The sequence below is a fragment of the Erpetoichthys calabaricus genome, chromosome 12 (genome assembly GCF_900747795.2).
Source record: "Erpetoichthys calabaricus chromosome 12, fErpCal1.3, whole genome shotgun sequence".
Taxonomy (NCBI): domain Eukaryota; kingdom Metazoa; phylum Chordata; class Cladistia; order Polypteriformes; family Polypteridae; genus Erpetoichthys; species Erpetoichthys calabaricus.
Window position 1 is genome coordinate 20,037,815 of NC_041405.2, and position 16,295 is coordinate 20,054,109.

Genomic DNA, 16,295 nt, shown 5'->3' on the forward strand with positions numbered 1-16,295 from the left:
CAACATGAGCAGCAGAGATACAAAGTGGCTGGTGCATAGCGCAGGCCGGGGTGTTGGCAAGCGAAGCGAGCAGGGGGCAAACCCCCTAGTATATATTTTTTTTTTTTTAAAACACACCAGTGTTAAATTTACAACATGTTTCTTGATAACAAGCCTGAAGTTAGCTACTTTTTCACAGTTACAGGTATTCAGCTGCTTATTTTTTGCAGATGCTTATTGACTTTATTCAAACTTGTTCAAGCCAGTTACTTATTCAGATGCCTTTATTCATTTAATGTGTTTTAATTTAACTTAATGTATTCCTTTAATGCAGGAAGTGACATCCTTCACGTCTTCTATAACTCTTTGATGGTCAGCATGATTTTCTATGTTGTGGTGTACTGGGCTAGTAATATCACTTCAAGAAAGGCCCACCAAATCAACAAGCTAATAAAAAGGGGAAACACTCTGGACTCCCTGGAGGTTGTAGCAATGGACAGAATTCAAACCAAACTGAGTGCCATCATGAACAATACTGCACATCCTCTCTCTGACACACGAACACGGAGGACTGTAAGCCAACTAATTATTCAGCAAAAGTGTGTCAAGAAATGCGACTGTGACTCCTTTATACCAACAGCAATATGCCTGCATAATGCCTCACTGGGATTGGGACTGCCAAGTCAGACGTTTTCTTTATTTTTAATTTTATTGCTTTATAGAAGAGTCCAGTGTGTGTTCAGACCAAAGTGTGTGTGTGTATTTATTTATTCACTTACCTCTCTTTCCGTTTATGTACTTATTTATTTAAAGAGCCTCTGGAAAAGTCTATAATTTCCCCCTGGGGACAAATAAAATTCTATCATATTTGTCTCAGTCTTATTTGAAGTTGAGTTTTGCCCCGGCCGAAGTGAATACATGGGACAAATTGACTGATAAAGTTGGCATCTGTCTTTTCTCAAAACTATGAAAATGAGGGCAGCCCAATGGTATTTAACCCTTTACAATGCCCAATAAACATCTGAGTAAATTCCAGTCATTAGATATGTGGGTGTGCCACCTTTGCCAGGCAATTTCACCCAGGTACCCATTTTAGGCCAGGCAAAACTCACCTGCATTTTAACAAAGGCATCGATTTTCCCCAACACTCTAAAACTCAGGGTGGCCCTTTACAGTGCCCTTACAAAAACACAGTTAATCATGTTCATTAAATATGGGAATGTGCTAACTTCCATCCATCCATTATCCAACCCGTTATATCCTAACTGCAGGGTCACGGGGGTCTGCTGGAGCCAATCCCAGCCCCCCGCAGGGCACACACTCACACCAAGCACACACTAGGGACAATTTAGGATCGCCAATGCACCTAACCTGCATGTCTTTGGACTGTGGGAGGAAACCGGAGTACCCGGAGGAAACCCACGAAGACACGGGGAGAACATGCAAACTCCACACAGTGTGGAACCCGGGTCTCCTAACTGCGAGGCAGCAGCGCTACCCACTGCACCACCGTGCCATGTCCTAACTTTTCCAGTCAATTTCACCCAGGTTGCTGCACTGGAGCAAACAAAACTCTACTTCCGTTAAACAAGGGCATCTGTCCTGAGCCAAAAACTGTGAAAATGAAGGTGACCCAACATGACGTGACTCATTTCTGCGTGCAAGTCCAAAATAATGGAATATTGGTTTCTTCGTATAATTTATCAATTTTGGTGATGCAAATTAATAACATGTACATGTTGTAGAATACCTTACTTATAACACTGAAAAAGTAACTAGTTTGCACAAGTTGTGTTAATAAGCTGGCTGGAAGTGAGTAAGTAGCTGTGAATATGTAGCTAAGTTCTGGCCCGTTACGATTTGTAGCTCCATTTAACAGAACACGAAATCTGAAAACTAACACTCTGCTAGAATGAACAAACGAAAAATAATAAGCTTTAACCTGTCAGGATGAGGCACCAAGCTGATGTAGTACAAGGGGCTAAAACTCTATGGAAACATGTTGTTCCTAGCTGTATTGGCACGCTTTGAGACCTAGCAGTCTCCTTCGAAACCCAATGACGCACAGACACTAAAGACTTCATCTCCCAAAAGGCGCTGCTCTCTTGAGAGATAGTTATTTCCGGGGTGGAGCCTGGAAGGCGGGGCCTACGAGAATGGCGGCGGAGGGCTGGCGGGAGACGGTGGCTCACGGGCAACTGCAGCTTGCTGCCTGCGCGCCATTTCAGCGAAACGGAGGCTCCTGCACCAGCGGGTGTAACAGCAACAATAACAACAATAATAACGGCGGAGGTGGCAGCATGTGCAACGGCGTTAGTAGCGGAGAGGGCTCCAGCGTCAGTGCACGCGGTGGAAAGTGGGTACGCTTGAATGTCGGGGGCACCGTTTTCCTCACTACCCGACAGACCCTTTGCAAGGAGCAGACCTCGTTCTTGTACCGGCTGTGCCAGCAGCAGGATCTTCAGTCGGACACGGTGCGTTTGCCTGCATCTATTTGTAATTGATTAGCTAATGTACTGTGTATCCATTTGTTAAGGAATGAGATGTGAATGTAACCGTTTGTCAGGTGGGTGGGTGGGTGGCTGGCTGTGTGTGTGCGCGCGCGCGCGCTGTCATATGTCCCCGGGACAGGCTTTTATTGTTCACTCACAATTTAATTTGTTAAGAGGCCGGCAACTTCACGGAGTAAAAGCGAGTGCCCTGGCAAGCAGAATTATGCATTGAGTTTCCCAGGCATGAACCGTAGCTGCACGATGTGTTAAAAAGGGAGGGGGTATTCAGTTTGGGATCGATTTATTGAATGCTGAAGGTCCTCTATTACAAGTGGCAGTGTCTATCGGTCTGGTGGTAAATGATGTGTCTTAGTCTAATGGGGACTTTTTCACACTGTTGTGCGGAAGTGTGTTTCTGATGATAATGGTGGTGGTGATGGCGATGATCATTAATGTGTGTCTGCCTGATAAGAAAGAGAGATTGAGAATCGTCTCTTTTTGTGGTGCAGAATTAGTTGGTGCCCCTCTGTCTAGTAGAATACCACATGCAAAAAATGCGCCAGGCTGACTTAAGAAAGTGAAGATTTGGTAACTTATATGCTATGCACATCTTTGTTTTGAGCAGAATTGCAGTGTGTCTGAGAAAATCTGTATTTGCAATAGGCATCTGTGTTACCAGTAGCTGAGGACTATGCATCCCAAAAGCTTTAAACATAACACCATTAATTAGTTTATCAGAGTTCACACACAGTACAGTCAAGATTTGTGTATTTTTTTAACTATGCTGCTTTTGTCAAAACAGGCATCCCTGTATAACGTAAAAGTAATTTTTCTCCGCTTTATCCACTTCAGGAATCTCTTATGATGAATCTGGTAAAAAATATTCTGACTACTTTCTCAACCGCAGCAAAGATCTAATAGATATTAATTAATCTGATTAACCTATGACCAGTCAGTTAGAAAAGAAATGGCAGATTTAGAATGCATGATATTATGCACTTTCTAAAGAGTAAATCCAAAAAAGCACTGCACAGAACCTGCATAATGATTATTTTTATTATTTATTTAGCAGACACCAAGGTGACTTGCAAAGCAAGTGATAATACATATTTGGAAGGTACGAACAACAGAGAAAAAGATTAAAACAAACAAAAAAAAGGAAAAAAACGGGAGTAGAACGTCTACTATATAATTTTACAGGCAGCTAGAATAAAGGAAACATCAGTATCATAAACTCTTTGTCAGTACAAAGCAGTTATCCTGTATAAGAGACACTATGAAGTTTCAAAAATATTTAAGGAAAATCAACATTAAAACCACTGACAGTTGAAGTGAATAACATTGATTACTGTATGTAGCTACAACGGCACCTGTCATTGTATTAGGTAGGAAGTGAACAGACAGGTCTTGAAGGTGATGTTTTGGAAGCAGGAAAAATCGGCAGACGTAAGGATCTCAGCGGCCAAATCGTGATGAATCTCCAAATTGATGTGTCTAGTGGGGTGTCCCCAGTATGGAGAGGTTTGATTCTACCAAAAGTGGTCCAAGGAAGTATAACCTGTGAACTGCTGACAGGGTAATGGACATTTGAAAGGCTCATTGATGCGCATGGGGAGTGAAGGCTAGCCCGTCTGGTCTAATCCCACAGAAGAACTAGTCTAGAACAAATTGCTGAAAAATGTGATGCTGGCCTTGAGAGAAAGTGGCCAAACACACAGTGCATCGCAGCTTGCTACATATGGAGCTGCCTAGCTCAAGAATGGTCAGAGTGTTCATGCTGACCCCTGTCCACTGCCAAAAGCACCTACAGTGGGCACGAGAGCGTCAGAACTGGACCATTGAGCAATGGAAGAGGGTTTTCTTTTAATTCATGTGGCCGGCCGGATGCGTGTGCGTTGTTTACCCGGGGAGAAGATGGCAATAGGATGCACTGTGGGAAGAAAGCAAGCCAGATGGAAGCATTGCGATGCTCTGGGTCATTTTCTGTTGGGAAACCTTGAGTCATGGCATTCATATGCATGTTACTTTGACACATACCACCTACCTAAGTATGGTTGCAGACCACATACACCCCATCGTGGCAATGGTCTTCCCTGCTGGCAATGGCCTCTTTCAGCAGATAATGAGCCCCACCATTTTGCAGAACTTGTTCTGGAATGATTTGAGGAACATGACCAAGAGTTCATGGTGTTGTCTTGGCCCCCAAACTTGCCAGATCTCAATCTGATGGAGTATCTGTGGAATGTGTTTTAGAAACAAATCCGATTCATGTAGGCCCCACTTCACAAATTACAGGAGTTAAAGAATCCGCTGGTAATGTCTTGGTGCCAAATACCACAGGACACCTTCAGGGGTCATTTGAAGTCCATGCCTCAATAGATCAGAGGTTACACAATGTTAGGCAGGTAGCTTTAATGTTGTGGCTGATCGATGTATACTGTTATATATTTTGCACATACAATATGACTCTCATCTATAGATTGATTTTTTTGAAATGGTTTTATGTGAGAAGATGTTTGAGTTGTATTTCAAAAATGTCACATGAGAGAGCCACAGGACCCACAATCAGCATAATATACATTTTGTAACAAACATTCCAACAAAATTAAAGTCGACAAAATAAATTATTCAAACAAATACTATAACCCTGTTGTTGAGGTATATCATACTTAATGTTTTTTTTTTTATTAGAGCAGATTTAACCTTTACATTGTGAAGTAGAAAATTAGTTCATATGAATGGTAACGATGGTAAAGATAACAAGAAAGACAAAATCAACCCAAAACATTGTAATTTTTAAGAGACTCATTTTCTTAATTAGCTCTTCAAACTCGGATTCCCTGCTCTCTCTTTGTCTAACGAACAATAGTATGAATCTGTTCTTCTCCAACAGAATCACAGAACCTTGGCTTCAATACAAAATCTCTAATTTGCTTCATCTCGCTTCACTTTCGTTCACTACTCTCATGTTCCTGAAGTTTTATTTAGCAGCATTTTAGCAAAAAGTATATTTTTTTAAGACTTTGAGAACATATAATGGGATAACTGACATGTGGATTATGTGACACAAGCAATGTGACAGTTTTTTGTGGAGATAATAATATTGATTGCTGCTGTTCAGGGTTGATCCCCCGCTGATCCATTATATCTGAAAGTTTATCTCCCTTTTATGCATGAAAACCTGAGATCATTACAGACAACACAGGATAAGTAACAAATAAAAAAAACATTTGGGTGGAGTATTCATTTAATATCCTTATTTAAGTGAATCCTTTCATGAACTTTTTGTGCCTTTTATATTTTATACTACTATTAATTTTTTGTAAATGAATACCTTGGTTTTTTTTTTTTTTTATCTCTTGTCTTGTGCAGGATGAAACTGGAGCCTATGTCATAGACAGAGATCCAACTTACTTTGGCCCAATCTTAAATTATCTGCGCCATGGCAAATTGGTCTTCAACAAGAAACTTGCAGAAGAGGGTGAGACTTCTAAAAGCTGAATTTAAAGAAACAAATTTTGACAAGTGCAAGACCTTCTAATGGCTTTAAGTGTGCACACATTCCTTAAAAATATAAGCTGCTCAAAATTTGTGAAGAAGTTTTATATGATTTGTAAAAGTGCACAGTATAAAATCAGCTTCAGTGAGAGTGAAATGCTTTTTCTTCACAATTAATGGGTAGCTTAAGCTCTTTGTCTTGATGTGATTTTTCAGAGTCTATCACATTATTAAACCTCTAGATCAGGGGTGGCCAACTTCAATCCTGGAAAGGCGCTGTGGCTGTAGGTTTTTGTTCCAACTCAGTTGCTAAATTAGAGGCCTGTCCTCACCAATAACGGACCTTATTTTATTTCATGGCTTGTTAGTGTTTTAACGTAACCATGTCAGTTCATTCATAATGCACTGGTGAGGCCTCAACTGGAGTACTGTGTGCAGTTTTGGTCTCCAGGCTACAAAAAGGACACAGCAGCACTAGAAAAGGGTCCAGAGAAGAGTAATTAGGCTGATTCAGGGCTACAGAGGATGAATTATGAGGAAAGATTAAAAGAGCTGAGCCTTTACAGTTTAGGCAAAAGAAGATTTAAGAGATGACATGATTGAAGTGTTTAAAATTGTGAAGGGAATTAGTCCAGTGGATCGAGACGGTTATTTTAAAATTAGTTCATCAAGAACACGTGGACTCAGTTGGAAACTTGTTAAGGGTAAATTTCATACAAACATTAGGAAGTTTTTCTTTACACAAAGAACAATAGACACTAGGAATAAGCAACCAAGTTGTGTGGTAGACAGTAGGACTTTAGGGACTTTCAAAACTCGACTTGATGTATTTTTGGAAGAAATAAGTGGATAGGACTGGCAAGCTTTGTTGTGCTGAATGGCCTGTTCTCGTCTAGATTGTTCTAATGTTCTATCGTTCTATCTTAAATTATAGATTTTTTTCCCTTTCTAATGATACATGTATCATCCATGTGACTCGAAGCCTAAAATGGACAAGTATGTCTCAGTTCTTTACTCTCTTTTCAGTTTCCTTCTGAGTAATTAAATAAATCAAATATTGAATGATGAACACACACAAGCTAGATGTCAAACTGATGGTTACTTTGCCATTTGCATCTTATTGCTAATAAGCAGTTAAAACAATGAATGCAGGTGGTTAAGACTAAAATAAGAAATGAAGGATTCAAAATCTTAAAAAGCGAGACAACTAAAGTGAAGCAAAAAAATGTCACATGAGCAACAAGTGCTTCATCAGCCATAAATGACTTCTCATGAAGCAATTTGGTTGGAACAAAAACCTGAAGCCACTTCAACCCTCCAGGAGTGATGATGTTGCTCAGGCTTGATTTAAAGCAGAGCTGTGGAGTCGGTAGATAAATCCTTCGACTCCGACTCCTTAGTTTCCGGTACTTCTGACTCGGACTCCTCTGTATTTAATATGCTAATGTATTTTCCATTTTGATTGAATGAAGGCAACATACACGTCATTTAACCACAGAACTACTGGCTAGGAAGCGGACTCTCTACTGAATTGGCAAGTTTAAACAAAAGACAAGATCCCCTGAACACACATCATGGCATAGCACACACCTCCACCTACATCATTACACTTGTTTACACTCAAATTAACTTGTTAAACACATTATATCTGAAATTAAATGAGAGCACTTTGTGTAATGTACCATAATCCAGATTACAATATGTGAATGTCTGGTTGTATAATAGCTCAGCTGAACTTGACACCAGTAGTAACACAACTATGCACTGGGCTTTATTCTTACATCAGAGAAGTACTTAATTATGACTATTGTTTGTGAAATGGGACATTTGAACATGCTGTATTTTTTTTCATTACAATTTAAAAATTAAAAAATGTACCAACTCCGACCCCGACTCCAGGTACCCAAAATTGTCTCCGACTCCTTGAATCCGATTCCACAACCCTAATTTCAAGGGTCTGAGTTTTAAATAGCAAATAAATTAAGTGAAGCTAATTAGTAGCAAAAACAAGTTGCTAATTAAGAAAATAAAATGAAAACCTGCAGCCACTGTGGCTCTCCAGGATCGGAGTTGGTCACCCCACTGTAGATCTTGATCTTGATTAATATAAGTGACTGTTGAAGTGTGTTCCAGTTATTCACGGATTCTTTTGAGTTTTATAATTTGAATGATGAAATCACTACCATCAGCTGTAACATTTTCTTTTATAATTACATCCTAGCTGCTACTTTTGAACATTTAGCACTCACATTTAGTTACTCACATCTAAGTTCTTCATGCATTTGGAATATAATACCAGCAACTCGGGTACAAGTTAGGTTTCAGCTCTGACTGGTTCAGGGCTTGAAAAGAATGAGCTAAACAGCATGTGGTGCTGTAATAACAAGTTGTCATACTGAGGTCACTTCTAGTTCACAATCTAATTGTTGCCCTCTTCTTTTATTAATATACTATGGATTTTTATGGTGATCATAAACCTGACCATTTATGTTCTGGTGAAATGAACATTCTCTTTAACAAAGAACTGTTACTTCACTATTTTCATTTATTTTATGAATCCACATCTTCTTGAATGGGTTGCAGAGTCACAGAACTAATCTTGATGGAACCAGGCACAAGGCCAGAGCCAGCTTTGAGCAGGGTGTCAGTTAAGCACAGGGAATGCTTCTGCCCACGTTCACCCGAACTGGGCCAAATTATAATTAGTAAGAAATATGCCAGTTTAGGAAATGCTACAGGAAACTGGAGTAAACAGTGGATAGGTGGAGGCTGTGAAAATTATGTGTCGGGAATCAGATCTAGGTCTCTGGCATTCTACAACAACAATTCAAGCTATTCCCTGTATGCAGCCCCATTTTGTTTTTAATTACGGAGGAAAGGTCACTGTAATTGCATGCACTTTCTGCTCTGTTTGAATTGTAGTTGCAGTTTTGAGCACAGCACGTTTTGTTAAATTTTTCAGGAGTTTTGGAGGAAGCTGAGTTCTACAACATTACTCCATTAATAAAACTAATAAAGGAGAGGATTCTTGAGAGAGACTGCAAAGCAGCACAGGTATGCATGGAGTCCGGAGTATATCAAGTATAACAAAATTACCTTTATATATAGAAATGTTTTATATTTAAACTTGTATTGTTCCTCCTTCACGAAGATCCCACCCAAGCATGTATACAGAGTTCTGCAGTGCCAAGAAGAGGAGCTTACCCAGATGGTGTCAACAATGTCAGATGGGTGGAAGTTTGAACAGGTAGGACCACCTCATTCAGAAGATTGCATTGTGTCATGTACTGATTATTTAGGATAAGAGGTGTGTTTATAGGTCGACTGGGCACACTTAGCTGATGCAAAACTATGGAACAGGGTTTATATGCACCAGTCCTGGGTGCGTTATGACTATTCATTTTAATCTTTCTTTTCTAATTTTAAGGTCCTCCTTATTTAAGTTAGAAAGGCTTTCAAGAATTATGTCTTGTATGTTTGATAGCTGACCTACTTGCACATCTTCTTATAGAATACGCTGTCTTGTCTGTCCAGGATTTTAAATCACCTGTAGCTCGCAAACCGTTTGACCTATTGACTTGAAATTTGGTACACATATACTACGTGACGTCTACTATCCGCTTTCGGGGTGATGATTTTTATTACTCTTTTTTTATTTTTATTTTATTTTATTGTAGAATCAACTCTCAGCAGGGCGGTGCACGCATACGAGTGCTGTTCTCATTCCCTACTACCTTCTCCGTCACTTTCTCTACCTCTTCATATCTTAAATCATTCTTAAGGCAGATTGAAGACTTAAGTGCCAGCTTAAGTGAAAAATTAAGAAAAACGTACTAAGTAATTGCAACATAAACTCTGACTTAATCAGTTTTAATGCGAAAAGATGCCGACGGATGAAGAGAAGAAGCAGGCCAGTAGGGTGGAGAACAGAAGAGCTGCTCAGGAAGCAGCAAGCGCATCAAACTGTGAGCAAACAAATGCTAAACGTACGGATGAAAACTATAAGTCAAGTGTATTCACGGCACGTTATCGTGCAGTGCGCCATTACTGGTATAATATAAAACGGATTAATTTCCTCTCTTTCTAGAATTCCTCATATGAATGTGCAGGTTCTCTGCAGTTACTTTGTTAGAGTGATTATGAACCCATGGGTCGTTTGTGTTTAACCAGTGCACCTTGAACAATAACAAACTATTTGTCACAAATGTATTTTGAATATGAGTTTTACTGTAATGTTACATTAATATTCATATAGATGTAATTGACATTTCTTGTAAGAGAACCAAGTACAAACAAAACTGCATCCTCTGCACTGCTGAAGAGTTTTTATCAAAATGCCAAAGACCTGCCAGACTGATTAAGTCTAAAAGCATTTAAAGCTTCTCCATTTAATTTCTTTGTTAGTGTGGCTACACAAGCTTACAGACATTGTTTCTTTACTGTTGCTGTGGCAAAAATTTTTATAGGATTGGTGCACTTCAATCATTTTTGCAGTTAAGAGTTATATAAATGTTTATGAATATAGTGTATGATTTGATTCTTTTTATTTTTGTAAACCAATGCACAAAACATGGGTTTCAACTGCTTCGTTTTGAATGTGTTCTGGATGTAATTGGCAATAAGTTCATAAATCCAATACATTATATAGAAATTTGAACTTAGAAGAATGTAAGATTCGGCTGTCTATGGACTTGCTGACCCTACATTTGTTTCAGTTTTAAGAGTTTCAAGCTCTTTGACATGAAAGCAAAAAAAACAATCCACAAAATGGAGAAGAATTAAACAAAGTTCGTGCTTAATGGAATCAGTCGACATTTGTTGTATTTAAAGGGTTTCATTTAGAGTTTGTTCATCATGTGGAATTTTGAATGCCATTGTTTGGATTGTGCTCAGGGGCCTTTTTTTTATTTTATTTTAAAATTGCATGTTTTGTTAGTAGTTGCCATGGTGACACAGTATTTTCTCTCCCATCTCTAGAGTCTTGGGTTCCAATGCCTCTCAGACCCTCTTTGTGAAGTTCGAATATTCCATAGTTGTCTCTCGATGCTACTGGTTTCCTACCATACTCTGTAGTACAAGGGTGTTGTACCGTGTTAGCCATTATGAATGTAGTGAGAAGTCAAGCAAAATGACACCTTTTATTGGCTAACTTAAAAAGATTACAGTATGCAAGCTTCCCATAATCGAAAGATGTGCACGTGAATCAGATTGGCAGCACTAAATTGGCCCTGTAAGAGTGTGGGTATTGTAGCAAGTATACCGCACAGCAGACTGGCATCCCACTTGAGATTAATTCTGCCACATGTTCCAAGCCAGTAAGCTTCAGCTTTTAGCAACATTGTACAGCAATTTCAAAACATTTTCCAAATAAAATTTAGAACTGAGAATCACACTGCATGCGTTTTGTTGTAACAGCGTCTTTTATTGAGCATGCATCTGTTCATTTTGTCCTTGTTGTTTTCAGATGGTGAATGTGGGCTCCTCCTATAGCTACGGCACAGAGGACCAGGCTGAATTCCTTTGTGTGGTTTCCAAGGAGCTCCAGAGCGCAGCAGGTGGAGCTGGCTGTGAGCTTAGTCAGAAAACCAAGGTAGTTTGGCATTAACCATCTAGTGCACCAGTATCATGGCATCAGATATCCTTTTTTTTTTTTTTTGAACAGATCTGATTTTATCTTCATTCCTTATAGGAATACAAGAGTACCAGTAACATTAATCACATTTATTTTCTCATCTGTCTCTTTGGCATTATTCATCCCAAAATTGATTGTCTGTCTTTCTCTTTGCTTTCATTATAGGACAGTGTTAGAGACAGGGCTGAAACAATAAAATAAAAAAGTTGTTCTATTAAGACATTCTTATATGTGCTTTCTGTACATAGCAGGAGATGAATAATTTTTCAGATGTTTTAGCTGCAACAGTTATGTGCATGAATGTACTGTATTCCTGCTCTATCAGAATATGCAAAGGATATGCCATGTTCTCTTTTGTCTCTGCGTTTCGCACATATTTTCTAATCATTATTGCAGACAGACGCTGTGTTGGTTTTTTTTTTTTTTTTTTCTATTTATTTATTTTTTATTTTTCGTTGGTTTCTGGTTGGCCAGCATCCTGAGATGCAGGAGGACACTGACAAGGAGGAAACAGAGCCACAGGAAGCTGAAGCAAATGGCTGGAATTAAAGATATTATAATAAAAAAAAGTCTAATTAAAATTCAAGATAATGGTGAGAGTTTTAGTTGATACAGTGATGTTGTTAGTGGCTTTTGGGCTAATGTGCTTGTTTCTTGATGCTATATAGAGCACCTCATAGACTGCTGATGTGTTCCTATCAATTTTTTTTTTAACTTGCTTCTAAATCCGTGGCTCCCAAGCTCAGTCCTGGGGGACCCCCTGTGGCTGCAGGTTTTTGTTCCAACCAAGTTCTGTTTGTCATTGGACTCTTAGCCTCATTAAGTGAGTCCTTATTTCCCAGTTTCTGTGTTTTGGAGTCAATGTAGAAACTACAAAACTAAGTTTGGTCGATTTTTATTAAAATGTAATAAGCTGTTATATGGGGAATATGTCGTTTGTTTTAAGTCGTTAACAGTATTTTCAACCAAATTTTCATTCTGGGGCGGCACGGTGGCGCAGTGGGTAGTACTGCTGCCTCGCAGTTAGGAGACCTGGGTTTGCTTCCCGGGCCCTCCTTGCGTGTAGTTTGCATGTTCTCCCCGTGTCTGTGTGGGTTTCCTTCCACAGTCCAAAGACATGCAGGTTAGGTGTATTGGCGATTCTATATTGTCCTTGGTGTGTGTGTGTGTGCCCTGCGGTGGGCTGGCACCCTTCCCGGGGTTTGTTTCCTGCCTTGCGCCCTGTATTGGCTTGGATTGGCTCCATCAGACCCCTGTGACCCTGTAGTTAGGATATAGCGGGCTGGATAATGGATGGATGGATTTTCATTCTGATTTTCCAGGTGTTCTGGTTATTTAATTGATTATTTACTAATTAGCGAGTCTAACACTGAAATCGTCGCAGCTTTCATCATCCCAGGTGTCTGCTCTGCTGGTGTCACTATTAGGGTTAAATGAAGGGAGCAAACTACATAGGAAAAGGGGAAAATAACAGGAAAATAACAAGAGAGAGTTAAGCATCTACGGCTTTAGAAAGTACAGTGGAACCTCAGTTCACGAACGTCTCAGTACACGTACAAATCGGTTCACGACCAAAAAGTTTGCCATACTTTTGCCTCGGTTCACGACCACACACTCGGTATACGAACAAGCCAGTTTCCCTTTCACTTTGTACATGTTCAGTCTCTCCCTGTGCATTTCCTGTGCAGCGAGCGAGAGAGAGCGCGACACACACACAGGCAGCGCAAGAGAGAAAGCTGGACTCATAAGGTAGGAAGGCAGGTAAAGAATGCACTGGGCTTGATTTTGTTTTCACTTCTGTTTACAGCGATCGGTTCGTAGTGTGCACTGTTGCATTGTTACTTTTCTTGGTGGTTTATTAAGTTACGAATTTTTTCAAATGTTCATTTTTTTTCCCTGTGCTTAAAACTCATTAAAAAAATAAAAAGTGTTTTTAGCCAGCAGTTGGTAGAGCTATAGCGCAAACTATTGCAGTGTTAGTTTTCTCTGTTGTTCAAGTTTTTCTCAGTGTTATTCAATGTTTTTACATTTAGTTTACTATTACGCTGTGCATTCTATGGTTTAATTAACTATATTTGTGCTTAAAAACTTAAAAAAATATATATTTACATACAGTTCATATGGTCTGGAACGGATTAATTGTATTTACATACAATCCTGTGGGGGAAATTGCTTCGGTTCACGACCAAATTGGGTTACGACCAGAGTTTTGGAACGAATTACCGTCGTGACCAGAGGTTCCACTATAGTATTAGGGTGTTGTACCATGTTAGCCATTATGAATGTAGTGAGAAGTCAAGCAAAATGACATCTTTTATTGGCTAACTAAAAAGATTACAATATGCAAGCTTTCGAGGCAACTCAGGCCCATTCTTCAGGCAAGATGTAATCTTTTTTCCTTTTGTTGACAATAAGGAGTTTCTGGAGTCTTTTAGATATAGATGTAGTTCCTTTACCACATCCTGCCTGTCATTTGCAATGAGCAGGATGAGGTCTTGGCTCTCTCCTTGTGTGCTCTTCTTAATGTTATAGAAAATTTTGATTAAGTGGTTTCTTGTCCTCGCAGATGTCCTAGAACAAAGTTGCTCTGCAAACTGAGTATTAGAAGTGTGTACGGTTGGATTCATTATCATGATGCCTGTCAGGATATGATTTTCCTTTTTGCATTTCGCTAAGAAGAAGATATCGCTGTCCATGTGTGCCAGTTTGTTCCACCGCGTCTTCAATTCCATGTAGTACCAGTACATTTCGGTGTCTTGTATGTCTGTAGTACTAGGGTGTTGTACCGTGTTAGCCGTTATGGATGCAGTGAAAAGTCAAGCAAAACGACACCTTTTATTGTCTAACTAAAAAGATTACAATATGCAAGCTTTCAAGGCAACTCAGGCCCCTTATTTCTAAATGTCTTATAAATATAAAAAGCATTCTGAATGCAGAATAAGAGAAGAGTAAAAAAAGACCAGCTAATTAAGTGAGATCACCGATTGTGAATCTGGTTGGAACAAAAACCTGCAGCCACAGGGGGTCCCCAGGACCGAGTTTGGGAGCCACTGCTCTAAATCCTTGATGCACCTTTCCTATTATTTGATCGTCAACACCCAGGTTGTCACAGTTCCCTTGTATCCTAAACTTATATTCTGATAGACAATGCACAGAATCTGCACAGACCTGTCATTTTCCTTTCTGCTCTGCTTACCCCCTCTGTCTGGACTTTCGACATCCCACCCAGTCCACCACTACCTCCACCTCCACCTCCCTTTTGAGTCTAACTGCCGTATCCAAGTTATTTAAGTTGCATTGTTATATATTTCATTTCTTTTTTTTATTTTTTCACAGCTTTTCCAAATTCATGGGTCCAGGATGTAGAAGAGATTTTTGTTTGTGATTCCAAAGGATTACATGTCTTTTTTTTTTATTTATTTATCTATTTATTTATTTAAAAGTCTGTTTTTTGTGCAATTTTCTGTCTGCCTAAGGAGGAGGGAGTTGATCGTCCATGACAGTTCAAAGCCAGGCATCAAACACAGCTTTGCAAGACCAATTCTGACTCATTTCTATCTAAGACATGATTGTAGAATTTGAAACATTTTCTTTGAGCCAAAAGGAGAACACCTCTCCATATTCTGATTGTGATGCTTATTGCAAAGGTAAACCAAACAAGAATTTAGTAATGGAGCGTCCTATGCAGCCAACACCAGCACATTTTGCGAAGAACATAAAAGGACGTTGCAAAGAATCTCATTAAACGTACATTTATTGTTTTTGAACGACTTGCACTTTATAAAAAGCAGAAATGCAAAAAAAACGAAACAAAACTATGTTCTGTGTTCTGTTAATATATACTTTTGGTTGCTGCTGTGACAACTGCAGTTCTTTTTCTGAAATTGCTTTTTTGACATTTGAAAGGAAGGTCAAATGCACAAGTCAGTGATTGAACAAATGTAGGGGTCTCTTTAAAAACATATTTTTTGGTGCAAGTCATTAACGCTGAAAGGTTACCATGCGCCTACCTGTACTTTGTTGCCAAGTCTTACGGGCAAAAACAAAAAGAAAATTTTAGCATTTTTTGTTTGGTTCTGATGAAGTTAGCTATTATCGGAAGGTATATGCATTAAGAGAAATGTATTATTGTCATCCCTGGTTAGGGTGTCTGTCTGCTATTTCAGCTCCATTCATGGGAACACTTTATTGTCCTTATGTACATTTCCTAAAGAGACTACCTCTTTTTTTATTCGTCCTTTTTTGGGATGATTTAGGGTATCATCATTCTCTTAGGTTATGTTCTAGATTCTTCCTTTGGGAGCTTTCCTGGAGGTGGGTGCATTCTGTTTGTTTTTGGAAGTGAGCCGTTTCAATTTTCATAAACTGTGAATGAAGTTTTGACCATTAAAACTTTTGTTTTATACCAGTAATGCTCTGTATGTGTGTGTTTTTATCTGTGAAATGTTTGTAAGAACTCCCAAATAACTTCGTCATCTTTTAGGATTGTTCCTGCTGCACTGTGACTTTGCTTTAGAATGAAGCAGGTTTGGAAAATGGATGGATGGGCATATATTTTAGGCTTGTCCTAATTTCTGCTTTTTGACAGCTTCCTTCATGAGAACAGAAGCAGTGCTTTGACGGCGTAGTGCAAACCATAGTTTGAATAGAAAGGGAACCCTCAAGCCAAGAGGTGCGTCTAACCAGCACACCTC

At 39.3% G+C, this 16,295-nt stretch overlaps 1 protein-coding gene across 2 annotated transcripts; it reads left to right on the forward strand.

Annotated features, from left to right (window-relative positions):
- Nucleotides 1-2,094: 2,094 nt before the first annotated feature.
- On the forward strand, nucleotides 2,095-16,013 carry kctd17 (potassium channel tetramerization domain containing 17). Of its 2 annotated transcripts, XM_028815137.2 has the most exons (7): nucleotides 2,095-2,453; nucleotides 5,844-5,952; nucleotides 8,932-9,023; nucleotides 9,121-9,216; nucleotides 11,434-11,559; nucleotides 12,076-12,194; nucleotides 14,938-16,013. In XM_028815137.2, exons 1-6 carry the CDS (start codon nucleotides 2,136-2,138, stop codon nucleotides 12,148-12,150), a joined length of 816 nt encoding a protein of 271 aa, XP_028670970.1. In that variant the 5' UTR covers nucleotides 2,095-2,135; the 3' UTR covers nucleotides 12,151-12,194; nucleotides 14,938-16,013. The 2 variants fall into 2 exon arrangements, with proteins under 2 accessions (XP_028670970.1, XP_028670971.1); XM_028815138.2 differs by lacking the exon at nucleotides 12,076-12,194.
- The last annotated feature ends 282 nt before the right edge of the window (nucleotides 16,014-16,295 follow it).